This window comes from Hipposideros armiger, unplaced genomic scaffold (genome assembly GCF_001890085.2).
Source record: "Hipposideros armiger isolate ML-2016 unplaced genomic scaffold, ASM189008v1 scaffold_79, whole genome shotgun sequence".
Lineage (NCBI taxonomy): Eukaryota > Metazoa > Chordata > Mammalia > Chiroptera > Hipposideridae > Hipposideros > Hipposideros armiger.
Genome location: NW_017731429.1, coordinates 2001215 through 2015655, shown reverse-complemented (window position 1 = coordinate 2015655; position 14441 = coordinate 2001215). Strand labels below are relative to the sequence as shown.

The following is a 14441-nucleotide window of genomic DNA, read 5'->3' as shown; positions in this document are numbered from 1 at the left end:
ATTGTATGTCAACTATAATTTTATATACATATAGTCACAGAATGTGGAGTATAGTGTGGGAATGGAGTCAATGGAATTGTAATAGATATGTATGATATCGGGGTAGGGGGACAGTGAGTGGGGGGAGGGGGGTTGTCACTTTGTGAGGGGTGAAAAGGATAACTATTGCATTCTTTTGTACACCTGAAACTAATAATAATAAAAATAAAGATAAAAAATAAATAAAATAAAATAAAATTGACTATCATATATTTTTAATCTTTGTTTCCATTTTTTTAAAACATTCAAAGCCTATCCAGTCCCAGTCCTTTTTTATTTGAGTGTATTTATTAATACTAAGCATCATAAAGTTAATTGCCTATTGCTTTTGTTCAACTTATCAAAGTTTTAAGTTAAAATTTTAAGGCACTGAAATAACAATCCCATCATACAGCCTATGGAATAACTTAAAGAGCATTAAAGTCACATTAAATCCTATCTGAGGAGTTTATTAAACTAGTGCTAATTTTGCTAAAAAGTGTTAAGAAATCAAGTTTTTCAGTTCTCAAATTAAAAGTTTGTTGGATGAAGTCATAAAGAACAGAGGTTTAGTAGGCTCTAGCATTATCAGTAAATCATAAGTATTTAAATTATCTGAAAGACCTTTGCTATTCCAAGTGTTGCTTATGGGCCAGCAGGCTTGGCATCACATGGGGCTCGTCAGAAATGCAGAATCACAGGCTTCATGCCAACTTTACTGAATCATAATCTGCATTTTAACAAGATCCCCAAGTGCTTGGCATACACATTAAAGCTTGAGATGCACTGGCCTACAGAATCAATTCTGGGAAAGAAAATACTCTTTAAAGTATCCAAGTAAGTTAAGAGAATACAAGACATGGCTATCAGAAATAAAAAACAATAAAATAAACTATAATAATGAAAAAGTTATAGTAAAGAGCATTTTGAATTATAGGAAAAATAAGTAATTTTTAAAAGACTTATTAAAATATTTTAAGTATATATGTTTTATCAGGTTTAAAAATTGAAGGAGAGATGCCAGGGAAATGAGTATTAGAACCTAAAGGGAGCCTAAGAAGTTGACAAGGAAAGGAGAAGTGATTAAGATGTACAAATTGCCAAGGGCTGGCCGAGTGGCTCATTTGGTTAAAATCAAGAGTGTGAGCTCTGAGCAACAGCAGTTCAATGCCCGGCTGGAGCTGAGCTGCCAATAGGCGGCAGGATGACTCAACCAAAAAAATAAAAATAAAAAAAATAATAAAGTGTACAAATTGCCAGCTAAAAATCCGTCACAGGGGTGTAAAGTATGGCATGGGGAATATAATCAATAGTATTGTAATAGCTATGTATGGTGTCAGATGGGTACTAGATTTATCAGGGTAATCCTTCATAAGTTATGTAAATGTATAATCACTATGGTGTATGCCTGAACCAGAATATTATATGTATATTATATGTCAACTGTAATTGAAAAAAAAGTTTAATTAAAAAAAGACAATTACAAGGAAAATATTGAGTTCACAAACACTAAAATATCTCTGTAGATACATAATAAGATAGCAAGGGCGTGAGTAAACTCTGAGTTGATTAAATAAGAAGCTTAGAAACATAAATGGGATATCCACAGAGGAACCCAGCCCATATTTCAAGTGTGAAGTATTAGAATGGTAACCATCACCCTAAAAGAAGAGAATTAGCGTCATTTGTGAAAAAAGCAAAGAATAATGTAAATTCCACAAGAGCAGTACTTTTTGTCTATTTTCTTCACTGATATATTCCTAGTTTATAGAACATTACATGCTCCATGCTCCATAAATATTGATTAAATAAATGATGATTGCTAGAGAACAGTGTTAGTGGAAGAATTAAAGAAATTAACATCCAAGGTCTAATTTTAATGTTCATTGATCCTATGATAGGGTGATAGCCTGGTAGATTAATAACACAATTTTTTAAATGTAACTTTCTATCCAATGTTACCATGTTGATAGGTTTAATTTTAAGTCTTCCACATTCCACAAACTGTTAGAGATATTATTGTATTACTTATTTCATTAAATATTTCATTCTCACTTTGCAAGCCTCCATGTGTGACTCTATTTTGAGCAAAATCAATGTAAATACTTTAGCAGATGTAGCTAACTACTGTTGATTTTCACAACAGAATAGACGTTTAAAGGATGAACAGATTTGGCACATACGGGACCTACTGAAGGAATTGAGTGAGGAAGACAAGTTAAAAGGAGAAACGGTTGTAACAAGAAAGGATGTTGAAACAGCAATGAAGGAAAAGTGGAAGTTTGAAAGAGACCAGGAACAAAACTTGAAAGGTGACTTAGGGACTAGGGAAATTATCATAAAGCTGCATCAAGCTATTTCTTGATGGTATTAATGCGTCTGTTTCCTAATATGTTCAAAATGCTGGGAACATATTTCAGATGACATCTTTATCACCACAACCACAAACACACGTAGGTAAGTGGGCAGGAGAGGGGAGTAACAAAGTGAGCGGAGATACTGAAACCAAGTGAGAAGGCAGAGTGAGGGCAGTGATCAAAACAAAGACAGATAGGGCCGGCCCACTGGCACATTGGTTAAGAGCTGGCTTGTGACGCCAGAGGGCCCCGGTTCGGATCCCACATATGAGGGCCAGTGACACTGCCCTCCACAGCTAAGATGCTGAACAACAGCTCAACCTGGAGCTGGGCTGCCATGAGGCACTGGCAGGTGGGTTGCTATGGGCTACCGTGTGTAGCCAGCAGCCAGCGTGAGCGGCCAGCAGCCGTAGTGAGCGGCCTTCCAGAAGCGAGCGACTGATCTGCCTCGCCCGGGAAGAGCACAATGATGGTGCCAACTTGGGCCAGTGAAGCAATGTCCTCCACAACTAGACTGAAGAACAAAAGGACAGCAACTTGTCTGTTCCCCTTCCCCCAATTCCCCAGCGCTGTTCCCATCTCCCAATTCCCCAATTAAAAAAAAAAAAAAAGACAGATGGGACTGACTGAGTGGCTCAGTTGGTTAAGAGCTTCTCTCAAGAGTGCGAGCTCTGAGCAACAGTGGTTAGAGTCCCAGACCGAGTTGAGCTGCCAACAGGTGGCAGGATGGCTCAGCTAAAACAAAACAAAGACAGGTGAACTCAGACATGACAATGCCCTGATAGATACCACTCAGAACTCCTCACGGTGAGGGGTCATTCTTTCTTTTGGGAAATTCTCTTGTTTTTGTGGCTTCAGCCTCACTTTAGATTTGGGGATACTAAAATAACTATAATGCTGAAGCTCTACCCCACTCCACATCTCTAAGGGAGCTGGACCTCCCATTTAGATGGGGAAAGAGGGATTCGAGTTGGAAAAGGGGAAGTTTGGAGGATGTGGATAGAAACGATGGTAGATGCAGAAGATGAAAAACCCAGGACGTACCTTGCCCATGGGCTTAGAAATACCATGGTCCTGGGGGTAAGTCACACTCAGGTTTGACACCTGTATTTTTCTTTGTAATGCCTATTCCCTCATCCCAAACTTGTTGCTAAGATTTCTAAAATGATTTTTGCCAGAATTTCCATACATGCCATCTCTTCTAGGAAGCTGGAAAACATGGGAGAAATTTGAATGCTATCAGGAAGCAGTACTAAAAGCTGGGAGGCAAAGCAAGGGACTAGATTTTCCTGAATTTCTCCAAGTATTTCAGAGAGCCTTCTTCCCGAAGCACTTTGCACAGAGCAGGCATTCCATTCATAGATGTTTGTTGTTTTGAATGAAATAGTTACCAAAACCAAACATGAATCAGCAAACTTCTCTTTTCAGAATCTCTAAACCGTTCCCATAAACCTCCTCCTACCCAAGTCTCTTTATGGGCAACGGTGATGTCATGAGGTAGGAGACACTGTATTTTGCAGGGCTCCACTCCAGGGGAGTTTTGCTTGAGTTTGGAAGGGATATTTTCACATGTCCCTTGAGATGGGAATGGGACCAAAACAGATACTCAGATGTGCTCACTAAACTGCCTTTGAAGAGGAATGAGTTCAGTTAGTTGAGGTGTGCCTGGCTATGGTTTGGGCTGAGTGCCAAGTGTGTGTGTCATACAAGCCTGGGGCCCAGCAGGATGACTGAGCACAACGGAGGAGGATTGGGTATGTGTGTGGTCCAGGGAAGAAAGAAGCCCACAGATGCCAAGGAAGAGAGGGACAGGGAGACCACAGACGCATCTGAAGAGGTTATGTTACATGCCAGGAAATTGCTGGTGACTCAGTTTGGTTTGTGAAGCAGCAACTGCACCTTCACGTGGCAGCTGGTTTGGGGGCAGAGTCTCAGGCCCATGGACACCTACTGAATCAGAAGCTGCATCACGACAAGATCCTAGCGGATTCCTATGCACAGTGGGATTTGAGAAGTGCTGATGTAACCCCTTTCTTGCAACTTTTGTAACTCTCAGTTGCAAGGATAAAAACCCAACCCAAATTAGCCTAAGCATAAAGAGAATGTTCATCTTTTCATACATCAAGCACAAAAGGCAGGGTGCTCCTGACCTGGACACAGCCTCACATGCTGTCAGATCTCAGCTTTTTTTATAATCTCCCCTCCTTCTCTTTACCTCTCCTTACCTCTTCTCCCCTCTCCCCCCCCCCATCTTCTCCACCTCCCTTACCCTCTTCTCTTCTCTCTGTCTTCACCCTGAAAGTGGGCTCCTTTTTGCTGAGGCTGTTGTTCCCATGAGGCTGGAACTTTAACCACAGATACCTCTGATCTTACATCCTCGTAACCTCAAAAAGGAGACAACAGAGACATGCTTCCCACCAGTTTCAGTGAAAATATTTTTACGGAAGGGCACATGCTCACCCCTGGACCAATCCCTATGGTCAAGAGAAGGGGCCACTGTAATTGGGCTACTTACTTGACAACGGGCAGGAGAAGTGTGTTACTAGGGGGAAAGGGAAGAGAGGTTCTGGAAAAGTAGAACAACAGTCACTACAACACAGCCACCTCTTCCAAAATCTTTAGTGATGTCAATCAACACTCGCCTCAAAAGCTGAGTGTGGCACAGGGCTGAACAGCAGCAGTCTGCTCAAATAAGAGGATGGCTGACCATCTGGGTTACAGGAGTATTAACTGTTTAATGATAATAACAAGTGCCATTGATTAAGGGATTTAAAAATATATAATCTTATTTAAATCTTTGGAAAAAGACATGTCTGGAAACTTTCTGGACCTCTGGACTGAAGAGCATCCCTCTGGCCTGATTGAAATGCTTCAGATATCCCATGAACATTTATTGAGCACCAACTCATTGCCAGGCTCTGTGCTCAGTATCGGATTTACAGAGATGGATAAATGTGGCACTGCCATCAGCAAGCTCTCAAATAAGATGGCGTGTGGTAGCGAGTCAAAGAGCTGTTCAGGTCATTGTACCTGGCTCTTTGTAAGGCTTCCTTTTCCAAAATATTCAATAGCAAGATACTTAGCCTTAAGATTAAGTAGAATATCATGTTTAGGAAGGGTTCCAGGGCAAATTGAAAGTTTATATAGTTGAGAGAGACTAATATTTGTATATATTTAACTGGGGAACTTATATTTCACTCTGGAGTCTTATAAGTGGGGGTGGGAGAAGACGTATTGCTATGACTATCATATGCTATCAATTCACGCAAATGAACTTTAGATGACAGAACCAAACAACTGACTTACAAAAATGGCTGCCAAGGGCCACGGAACAATATAAGGTGAAATCACTTTGCCCAGAGACATAATGGCAAAAAAAAAAATGACAATTTACTAATAAAAAGTCTATGTGATGTAATATATTGTACAAGACAGGACCCTTATCAAGCTATCCCAGGAATAATTTAAACTTGTGAGTTCCTAGGCATACAGCTTAATTGTCTATTATAGTTCTCAATCACAGCCCCAAACCACATATCTACTTTAGAATTCTAAGTTTAATTTTACTTAGATTTTGAATCATGAGGAATAGTTGAACAATTGTTCAAATAGTTTAGATTTCCTTAAATTGTGGATATAAAGTTGGATTTATGAGATAACAGCATTTTAATATCAGACTGTAACTTCATAAAATCAGATTGCATCATATAATGGCTGCAAGGACAATAGAAATGACATGGTGTTTTTTATTTTCTTCCAACAGATATGCGATTGCAAATAAATGACGCTGAGAAGCTATTTCTTGAGAAGCTCAGTGAGAAGGAATATTGGGAAGAATACAAGAATGTAGGGAGTGAAAAACATGCTAAACTCATTATCTCCTTACAAAATGACATCAATAAAGTTAAAGAGAATGCAGAAAAAATGTCAGGTCAGTTGCAATGAAGCTAGCTCATGTTCAGTAAAAACTCTTTAAGGGCACACATTCAGTAGAAGAAAAGAATGGGTGGGTACTCCCTGAATCATTCATTCCTTTCTGCTGTTAGCACAAGCAGCTATGAGCCTAATAAGGGCAACGGTGGAGGGAGGAAGTAGAGAAACTATCCCAGGACTACCCAGGAAATGGAGAAGGGCAAGTAAAAGGATAGAGAGGCAAGTGTGGAGGAACCCTGAGAGCAACTGATTTCAAGGACAAAGTTTCACTCAGTGGGTGGTGTCTGTGTGCTCCCATGCCTGGGTGTGCGGTAAGGCCACTGAGACAGGAGCGGCCTGGGATTGGGTTATATTAGAAAGGAAATTCACCGAGGCAAGCTACAGCAACCTAGCCAGGCTAGACAACCAGAATCATTACATACTGAGATATGTTCAAGTAAATGCTAAGTTGTAGTCAGAAAACACTATGAGAACAAACATGAGACGGGAAGTGGAGAGCGGGATGGAACAGGATGGAATCAGCTGTGAGGAAGCTTAGCTTTGGGAACCATGAGACCACCTGTGAGCATAATGGCTTAAAAGAACACCAGGGCCCCAGAGACAGGAAAGTCAAATGATAGAACAAATGGGAGAAATCTGGCCTGAGGAACACTGTGGGTGGATCACAGCTCTGAGCCCACCTGGTGATGGTGCCCTACATTGCAGAGGGTTCATGCGAGGTCGTTCCTATCATGCCCTGCTGAGGCCCTGTCCAGACACTCCAATCCTGGACTAATTTTTATATAGACTTCTCAGCTCAGGGCCGCTGCGCCTCAAATGGTGGTGTAAATCTGGCTCCAAATCAGTTTGCGCTTGGAGTTACAATTTTTCAAAAGGTTCTCCTCCTCAAAAGAAAAGTATAGAGAGTGACACCCTCCTACCCCCGACTACATCCAGCCACACATACCCTCTCTCTAGACAAAACCACTATTACCGATTTCTTATGTAATCTTCCAGAAATATTCTATGCATATTTCAATATATTCATACATATGTCACAAACAGCATGCTACCGATGCGATTTTTCCCTTGTTTTTTCATGTAACAGTATGGACATCGTTAGAAATCGGTACGTATGAGTACTGCGTCATTTCTCCCAATGGCTACTTTGTTTTGTTGTACTATAATTTTTAACCAGTCCTCTACTCATAAGCATTTAGGTTGTTTGCAGTCTTTTACTATTACAAACAATGCTGAAATGAATACCCTTACACATATCTCATATTACTGCAATGAATATTCTTGTATTTGTGTAATTTCATGTATGTGTATCTCTAAAGAGGAATTGCTGGCCCAAGCAGCCCATTTATTATTATTTTGATAGGTGTGGCCCTCCATGGAGCTGTACTGAGTTTCCTCCTCCTGGCATGCATGAAGTTGCCTCACTTCTCACATCTTCAACAACAGGGGATATTATCCAAATTTTTCTTCTCTGTCAATCTTATGGTTAGGAAACAGTACATCATGGTAGCTTTAATTTCCATGTCTCTTTTTATAAGCACCAGTGAATATCTTTTTTTAAGTTCAAAAACATACGAATTTCCTTTTATGTGAACCACCTGTTCACTTCCTTTGCTCATTTTTCTATTGTGTTATGGAACTCTTTACACTTTCAGGAAATTAGCCCTTTAACCTACATAAGATGCAAATATTTCCCCCATTTGTCATTAGTCTTTTGTTTGTAGGGTGTATGTATGAGTAAAGTTTGTAATTTTATAGTGCCCAATTTATCAGTCTTTGATTTTATGAGTTCTGAGATTATGAATAAATTCTCTAATATTTTCTTCTAGAATTTTTATGGCTTCATTTTTATATTTAAATTTCTGGGATTTTTTTCCCAGTGGTCCCAACATCATTTATCAAATAATCTGTTTTACCCTACTGATCTGAGATACTGACTTTAATCACACTTTAATTTCCAACGTGTATTTGGATCTCTTTCTGTACTTTCTATTCTGTTCCATTGATCTGTCTTGTATTTGTGCCCCAGTACCATACTTTTACAATAGTTATTGTTCTGGCATATTTAAATTTTTAAAAATAATTTATCTAGCATTTCTTTATTTTATATTTTTAAACTTAACCCATTATCTTGGTTAGAAATTTGGATGATTTCTTTGCACTAAAAATTTTCATGCTATTGTATCCAACTTTGGGATGGTGGTAATAACATTTATATATTGAATTACTTGCTGGTTGTACCTCAGTTTATCGCCGATGTTAGGTGTCATGGAAAAATGGCTGTTATGGGCTTTTCTTATTTGCTATTAGTCTGAGGCACTTCTAACCATGCAGCAGCAGCTCTTCTGGGGGATTTTAAAGCACTTTGGGGATCACTGATTAGACACAATGAATAAGAGCAGGACCCCTAACTCAACTTATCTGAAGCGTTACAACCATTCTCTCCTCTTCTTCTCCCACCTCCCCCCTCCTTCCATGATTTTTCTGGAATTCTCCTCTCGTGGGGTTTGTGTTAGTCTATTATATTTGCAAGGAACAAGTATTTTAGGAAAAAAAGGGGAGGGTTATTATAAGTGAAACAGGATATTAAAATGAAACTTTTTCAGTCTCTGTTTAAACTGGGGTGACCATATAATGGATACCAAATTTCAAAGTAAAGTGTGATACCACCATGCAAACTTTCAATGTGATGAGGCAGAAAACTGGTTTCATACTTTCAACCACAGAACTCCAGTCTATAAAAGAAGTTGGAGAGGCCAAGAAAAGATTGCTAGAAATTAGGGGACAGTTTTTGGAATTAGCTCTTGGTGTGCTATTTTTACACTGTCCCTCAAAAGGGCAAGTGAAGGGTAATTCATCCTTCATCTCAAATCAAGATGGAAATTCTTTAAGGAAACTCCTCAGATTATTTGATGTGTGCCCTACAGTTAGGGGAACACTGAGATCTAGTTTATCACCCATCCCTGAGAAATCTAAGGAATACGTGGCTGACTCGCTAACAGGCCTGACAGTAGAGCAAAGCAGAGGTGGCCACTGCCCTGAGCTAAGCCTGCATCTCAGTCCATTTGGGCTACTGTAACAAAATACCATACACTGTGTGGCTTATAAATAACAGAAGTTTATTTCTCACAGTTCTGGATGCTAGGAAGGTCAAGGTCAAGGTGCCAGCAGATTCGGTGTCTGGTGAGAGCCTGCCTGCTTCCCGGTTCATAGATGGCCACCTTTTCACTGTGTCCTCACATGATGGAAGGGGCAAGGGGACTCTGGGGTGACTTTTATAAGGGCACTAATTCTATTCATGCAGGCTCCACCCTCCTGACCTAATGACATTCTTCCACCATTTTCTTTTTTCTTTTTTTTTTTTTTTAGCTGAGCCATCCTGCCACCTGTTGGCAGCTCAGCTCGGGCTGGGAATTGAACCGGCGACCCTGTTGCTCAGAGCTTGCACTCTTGAGCGAGCTCTTAACCAACTGAGCCACTAAGCCGGCCTGACCTAATGACATTTCAAAGGCCCCACTCCAAATACCATCACATTGGGGAGTAAAGGTTTCAATGTATGGGTTTTGCGGGGGACACAAACCTTCAGTCTATAAGCAGCCTGCAATCCCAGAATTTGTTGTGGCAGAGAGAGAGAAGGAGTATCTCTTGTGGACCTGTTGTGAGAGAGAGCTGATGTGTAGTCCTGTTAAATCTTGCCTTAGGCTAACTGAGGTGATGGTGCCCAACAGAGAAATACAGCCTGTATATGTGGGAGGGAAGAGAAGACTGAGAACCAGAGGCCAAAGGAAAAACTGTTAGCCAACCTCCAAAGACAGTGCATCCCCTGCATGAAGGAAACGCAGGAGAAATGTAACTAGCAATGGGGAAGGTGATCCTCTGAAGAACTATAAAAACACCCCCACGAGAGGAGGAATCAAACCTAAATGCCAGCGAGGACCAGAAAGTAGGACATTAGCTTAAGGCAGTGTCAGTCAAGTGAGAGCTTTCTTGTCCCTTTCCAGCTGCCCTTCAGCCCTGAGGGAGGAGCCACAGAAGCTCAAGTCACAGAAAATGGTCGTAGGTCCAAGCTAGGAAGGGGACTCGCCATAACTTTGAATGAAGTTGAAAGTCTGATTATGGCAAAAAACTGGACATAGTAATTACTGATTGGAGGACCTCTTATGATCCAAAAGGAACCAGAAAAGTCCTTGGATTTGCCATGTATCTTACTGAGACAGAGTTACTAGCCTCACAGTATGAATTTTAAAGGGAAGAGACAAAAGTCGGGTTGCTTGATGTCCCATGGTAATGTTTCTCAGACATAACTCTTCTAGCGAGGCATGGAAGGACTGATGGAAACAGAAGACCATTAGATGAGTGGTGGCCCTAGGGATGGTCCTTCCCTACATTTATCTCCCATGGTCCGTGACGGTCCCTCTTGGGGCACCTCTGCTTTGCTCTGTGCCAGTACCCATTCTCTTGTTGCTTCCCGCAGACCAATTCTTGCAGGATTCTCGAGCCCAGACTCTGAAGAGAGCAGGTGTCTTCAGAGATGACCTAAGAGCTTTGTCCATGCCTCCTCATGGGTCAAGGGTCAGACCCAGCACAAACCATTCTTCGGTCAGCCGTGCAGCCCTTTGCCTTGTCCAGTAGCCACACTGAGCCCTGGGGGGGCAGAGGAAGGGAAAACCTAGAGCTGCTTCCCTGAACTTTAGCTAGATATTAGAATATCGGGTATAGGAAACACAGTCACTGCTATAGTCAGGACAAGGCGCTTTCTCTTAATAAAAGGAAAGGAAACCTTGGATTACGCCCGGGAATAGAGAAAGTGTGGGGTTACACAAGTCATTAGATATTAGAGTCACAGATCGTTTTTACTTTTATCTTTCGCCTGGTACATAAGACAGGTATCCATAAAAGTTCTTTGTACACTGATAGTGAGTTAAAAGACTTGGGTTCAAGTCCACTTACAAAAAAGTAGCATTACTTCTTCGAGTGTCAATTGCCTCCTCTGTAACATGAAAGTCCCTCGGTGATCTCCGAGGGCGCTCACGTTTCTCGCACCAGCTTTTCTACACCTTATCTCATCTAAGCCTTACAAGTTCCTTTGAGCTAGATATCACAGTTTAACAATGAGGAAACAGAGGCCCAGAGAAGTTAATTGCCTTTACCAAACTCACAAACTTAGTAAGGAGTGGAAATGGGATTTGAACCCAGGTGTGTCCGACGCCAAACCAATGTGCTTCCAATCGTCCCCCAGCTCTGTGATTCAGTGAGGTAGGGATGGCGCTCTAACACACACTGGGCCTGAGGAAACTTCTGTATGGCCAGTATTGCCGCCTGCCCCTACTCAGTTTTCTCCAGGTGGGGCTGAAAGGAGGCCACCACCACAGCAGAGGATCCGCACAATAAAGCTGTGTGACACCAGAAGTGTGTGAGGAGTGGACAACAGACTCCCCAGAAGCTGTGGAGGAGTAAACCAAAGCAGAGCCAGATGTAACAGAGAAAGGAGAACAATGCAAAGCAAAGCTGCAGCCAGCTGGTTTTGCGGTCAGCTTGAGACGTGATTACATTGGACCCGGCATCCGAGCAGCCAGGAGCCTCAAGGCACAAAGTCATCATCCCCCACACTTCCATTTACCATGTCTCAAACTTTTATGAGAAGGAGACTTTTACATGCTCTCAGTTTCTTTGGCTGTATGCACAAATGAATGGTTTAATAGTTGTTACCTGAAACATCACCTAAATTGCGAAGGATAACAACGAGATTTTCACATCCTCCCTTGTGCTGGTTACTCTGCTTTTAAGAAGAAAAACTGTCGATAGTATTTTACGTGGAATTTGGAACAGAGTTGATGTTATTGCTTTTTTTCCATATTAATATGGCAATAGAGAGAGCCACAACTTTAGTCAGAGCATCGTATTTGGCCATTGGTTTTTTTATGATTTACAGCAGAGAATTAATATTTAACGTTATCAAGCTCCACGTTTTATGGTTTCTTTCAGATGCTTATAATGTAAAATCCATTACAGCTAAACTCCTGATCCACTGCAACTTTCAGACCAATTGTTGTGTTTTGCTGGGTAGAAAGTTCAAATAATACCCAGCGTTAGTCTAGTGGACTAGATCCTGAATTAAAAAAGAAATTCCATCAGAAATCAAATTGGGATGATTAATATATTCAAGTGATTACTTTGAATAAGTAAGAAAAATGCATGTTATAGAGATGAGCATATGTAGGTTGGAATAATGAAGACTTCCGTTTTCTTCTTCTCCAGATGTCAAGACATTAGACCAGTCCCCAAAACCTCATGAACTCTCTTGTTTATAAACTGCTGCCTCAGTCAGACACTCTCATTCCAATTCCATTAGAGGCAGAAACTGATCATTCCTGCCCCCTTTCTGGCCATTCCACAACTTGGGGTGCTCTCTCCTTCCCCTCCCCACCAAAGTTGCTACTGAGGCTGCTGCTGCCCTGTGTCGAAACCACAGATCGCTGCCTGCCAAAGAATAGCAGTTGGCCAAATTTCATTTTTTTCCAACATATTTTCAATCTGTTGTATCTCAGGGGCTGCAGTCATAGAAAGATAGGGAAGAAAGTTTTTACACTCTGCTTTCAGAGATTTTATCTAAATTAGAGAAGTAGGTAGGCCAGAACCAAGTACAGAGGAGGGCTCAATAACTCTTGCCTAGCCCCGGAGCCCCCTTTTCAGAGCCTTAGCTTGGCTCCAAACTATTGCAAGACCAGACCTGCAGATCTCCTGCCCTGCAGCCAAAGATTCTTGAGAGTTCTGCTTTGGCTAATTGGTCTATGGAGAAACTTTTCCCTTTGAAACAATGTCCTAAATGGCAGTGAGGTTCTGTAGCACTATAGGTTCAATACTATTATTTAACAATAGTTACAGAATAAGTTGAATGGGTCTCTGGACCAGTCCAGAAATCTAGCAACCACAATTGTCATAATTTTTATGGGGAAATACTTCCTGACTTCCAAATAATTATCCTTCAGTCATAAAAAAACCACACAACTAATGGGGACATATAACATAGATGTTCTCATAAAGCACAACTAACTTTATTCTTGAATTTGAAGTAGTACAGTTAGTTCCCTCTTGTTGCACCTGGCTGACTCCCTCACATTATTCAATCTTTGCTTAAATGTTACCACCTCAAAGAAGCTTTCTCTGATCACCTTATCTAAAATAGAGAATCTTAGTTTTTCTTCATCACACACATCACCACCAGAAATACTATCTATTTGCTTATGTACTTATGGTCTGCCTTCCCCACTAAAATGTACATGTCCTAAGGACAGGAGTTTTGTCTCTTATTGAGTACTCCCTGTGCCTTCAATAGTGTCCCGCATATCAAAAAAGCTTGATGATGACTGGTTGTATAAAACAATGAACAAACCAGACTCATTTATCCAGCTTTATTTCTCTTCACTTTGTAAAGCAGCCTCAATGTCACTGTTTAAGGAAAATAAGCACTTTCCTTAAACAGGGGTGTTGATTATATGATCTCTAAGCACCTTCCAAGGCCTAAAATTTTATGACCCCTTGCTTTCTCAATTCTGACATTTATCACCTGAGAAAGTTGGCAGAGAATAAAGAATCTGCACTTCATCTCTGTTTTCCTTTCTTGCCCTGAACCCAACTCAGAGTAAGGTCTACTGACTTTCACAGATCCTCTACCTCTCTCTTTTCTCTTCTCATTTTGTCTTTCCTGTCCCAGGAAACACATGCCAAGAACATTGGAAATTCAGTTAGATGGAGTCGGATGTACAGGATGCTATGCAAGTGGATAATCAAATCTTCTTTCTATTTCTTTTGTGGAATCAGAAAAGATGTGTGACATGAACAGCCGATGGCCACACAAGTGTTGGAAAGTCTCCCTTTGGAGAGAGAATCCTTTCAAATACAAATATTCTTGGGAGAGATATCATTCTAAACTAATTCACATTAAGATGTTAGTAAATTATTGAGAGCGTTTGTTCTCATTGGAGGTATTAGATGCTTCATTAAACATGTACCCTGAAAATTCAGGGGAAAAATGTGTAGAAAGGAGAAGTGAGTATCATAGAAGATAAACTCTACAAACATCGTAGTTTTAGCTGATCAGTCTTGTTAAGGCTTCTAATTTTCTCTTTAAAG

The 14441-nt window shown here is 40.8% G+C and overlaps 1 protein-coding gene across 1 annotated transcript in view; it reads left to right on the top strand.

Annotated features, from left to right (window-relative positions):
• CCDC83 (coiled-coil domain containing 83) overlaps positions 1 to 14441 on the top strand; it is a 44568-nt gene that overhangs the window by 14605 nt on the left and 15522 nt on the right. Inside the window, exons 3-4 of the mRNA XM_019643477.1 lie at positions 2165 to 2330; positions 6139 to 6306. Coding sequence (XP_019499022.1) covers positions 2165 to 2330; positions 6139 to 6306 — 334 coding nt within the window. The remainder of the gene's footprint in view (positions 1 to 2164; positions 2331 to 6138; positions 6307 to 14441) is intronic.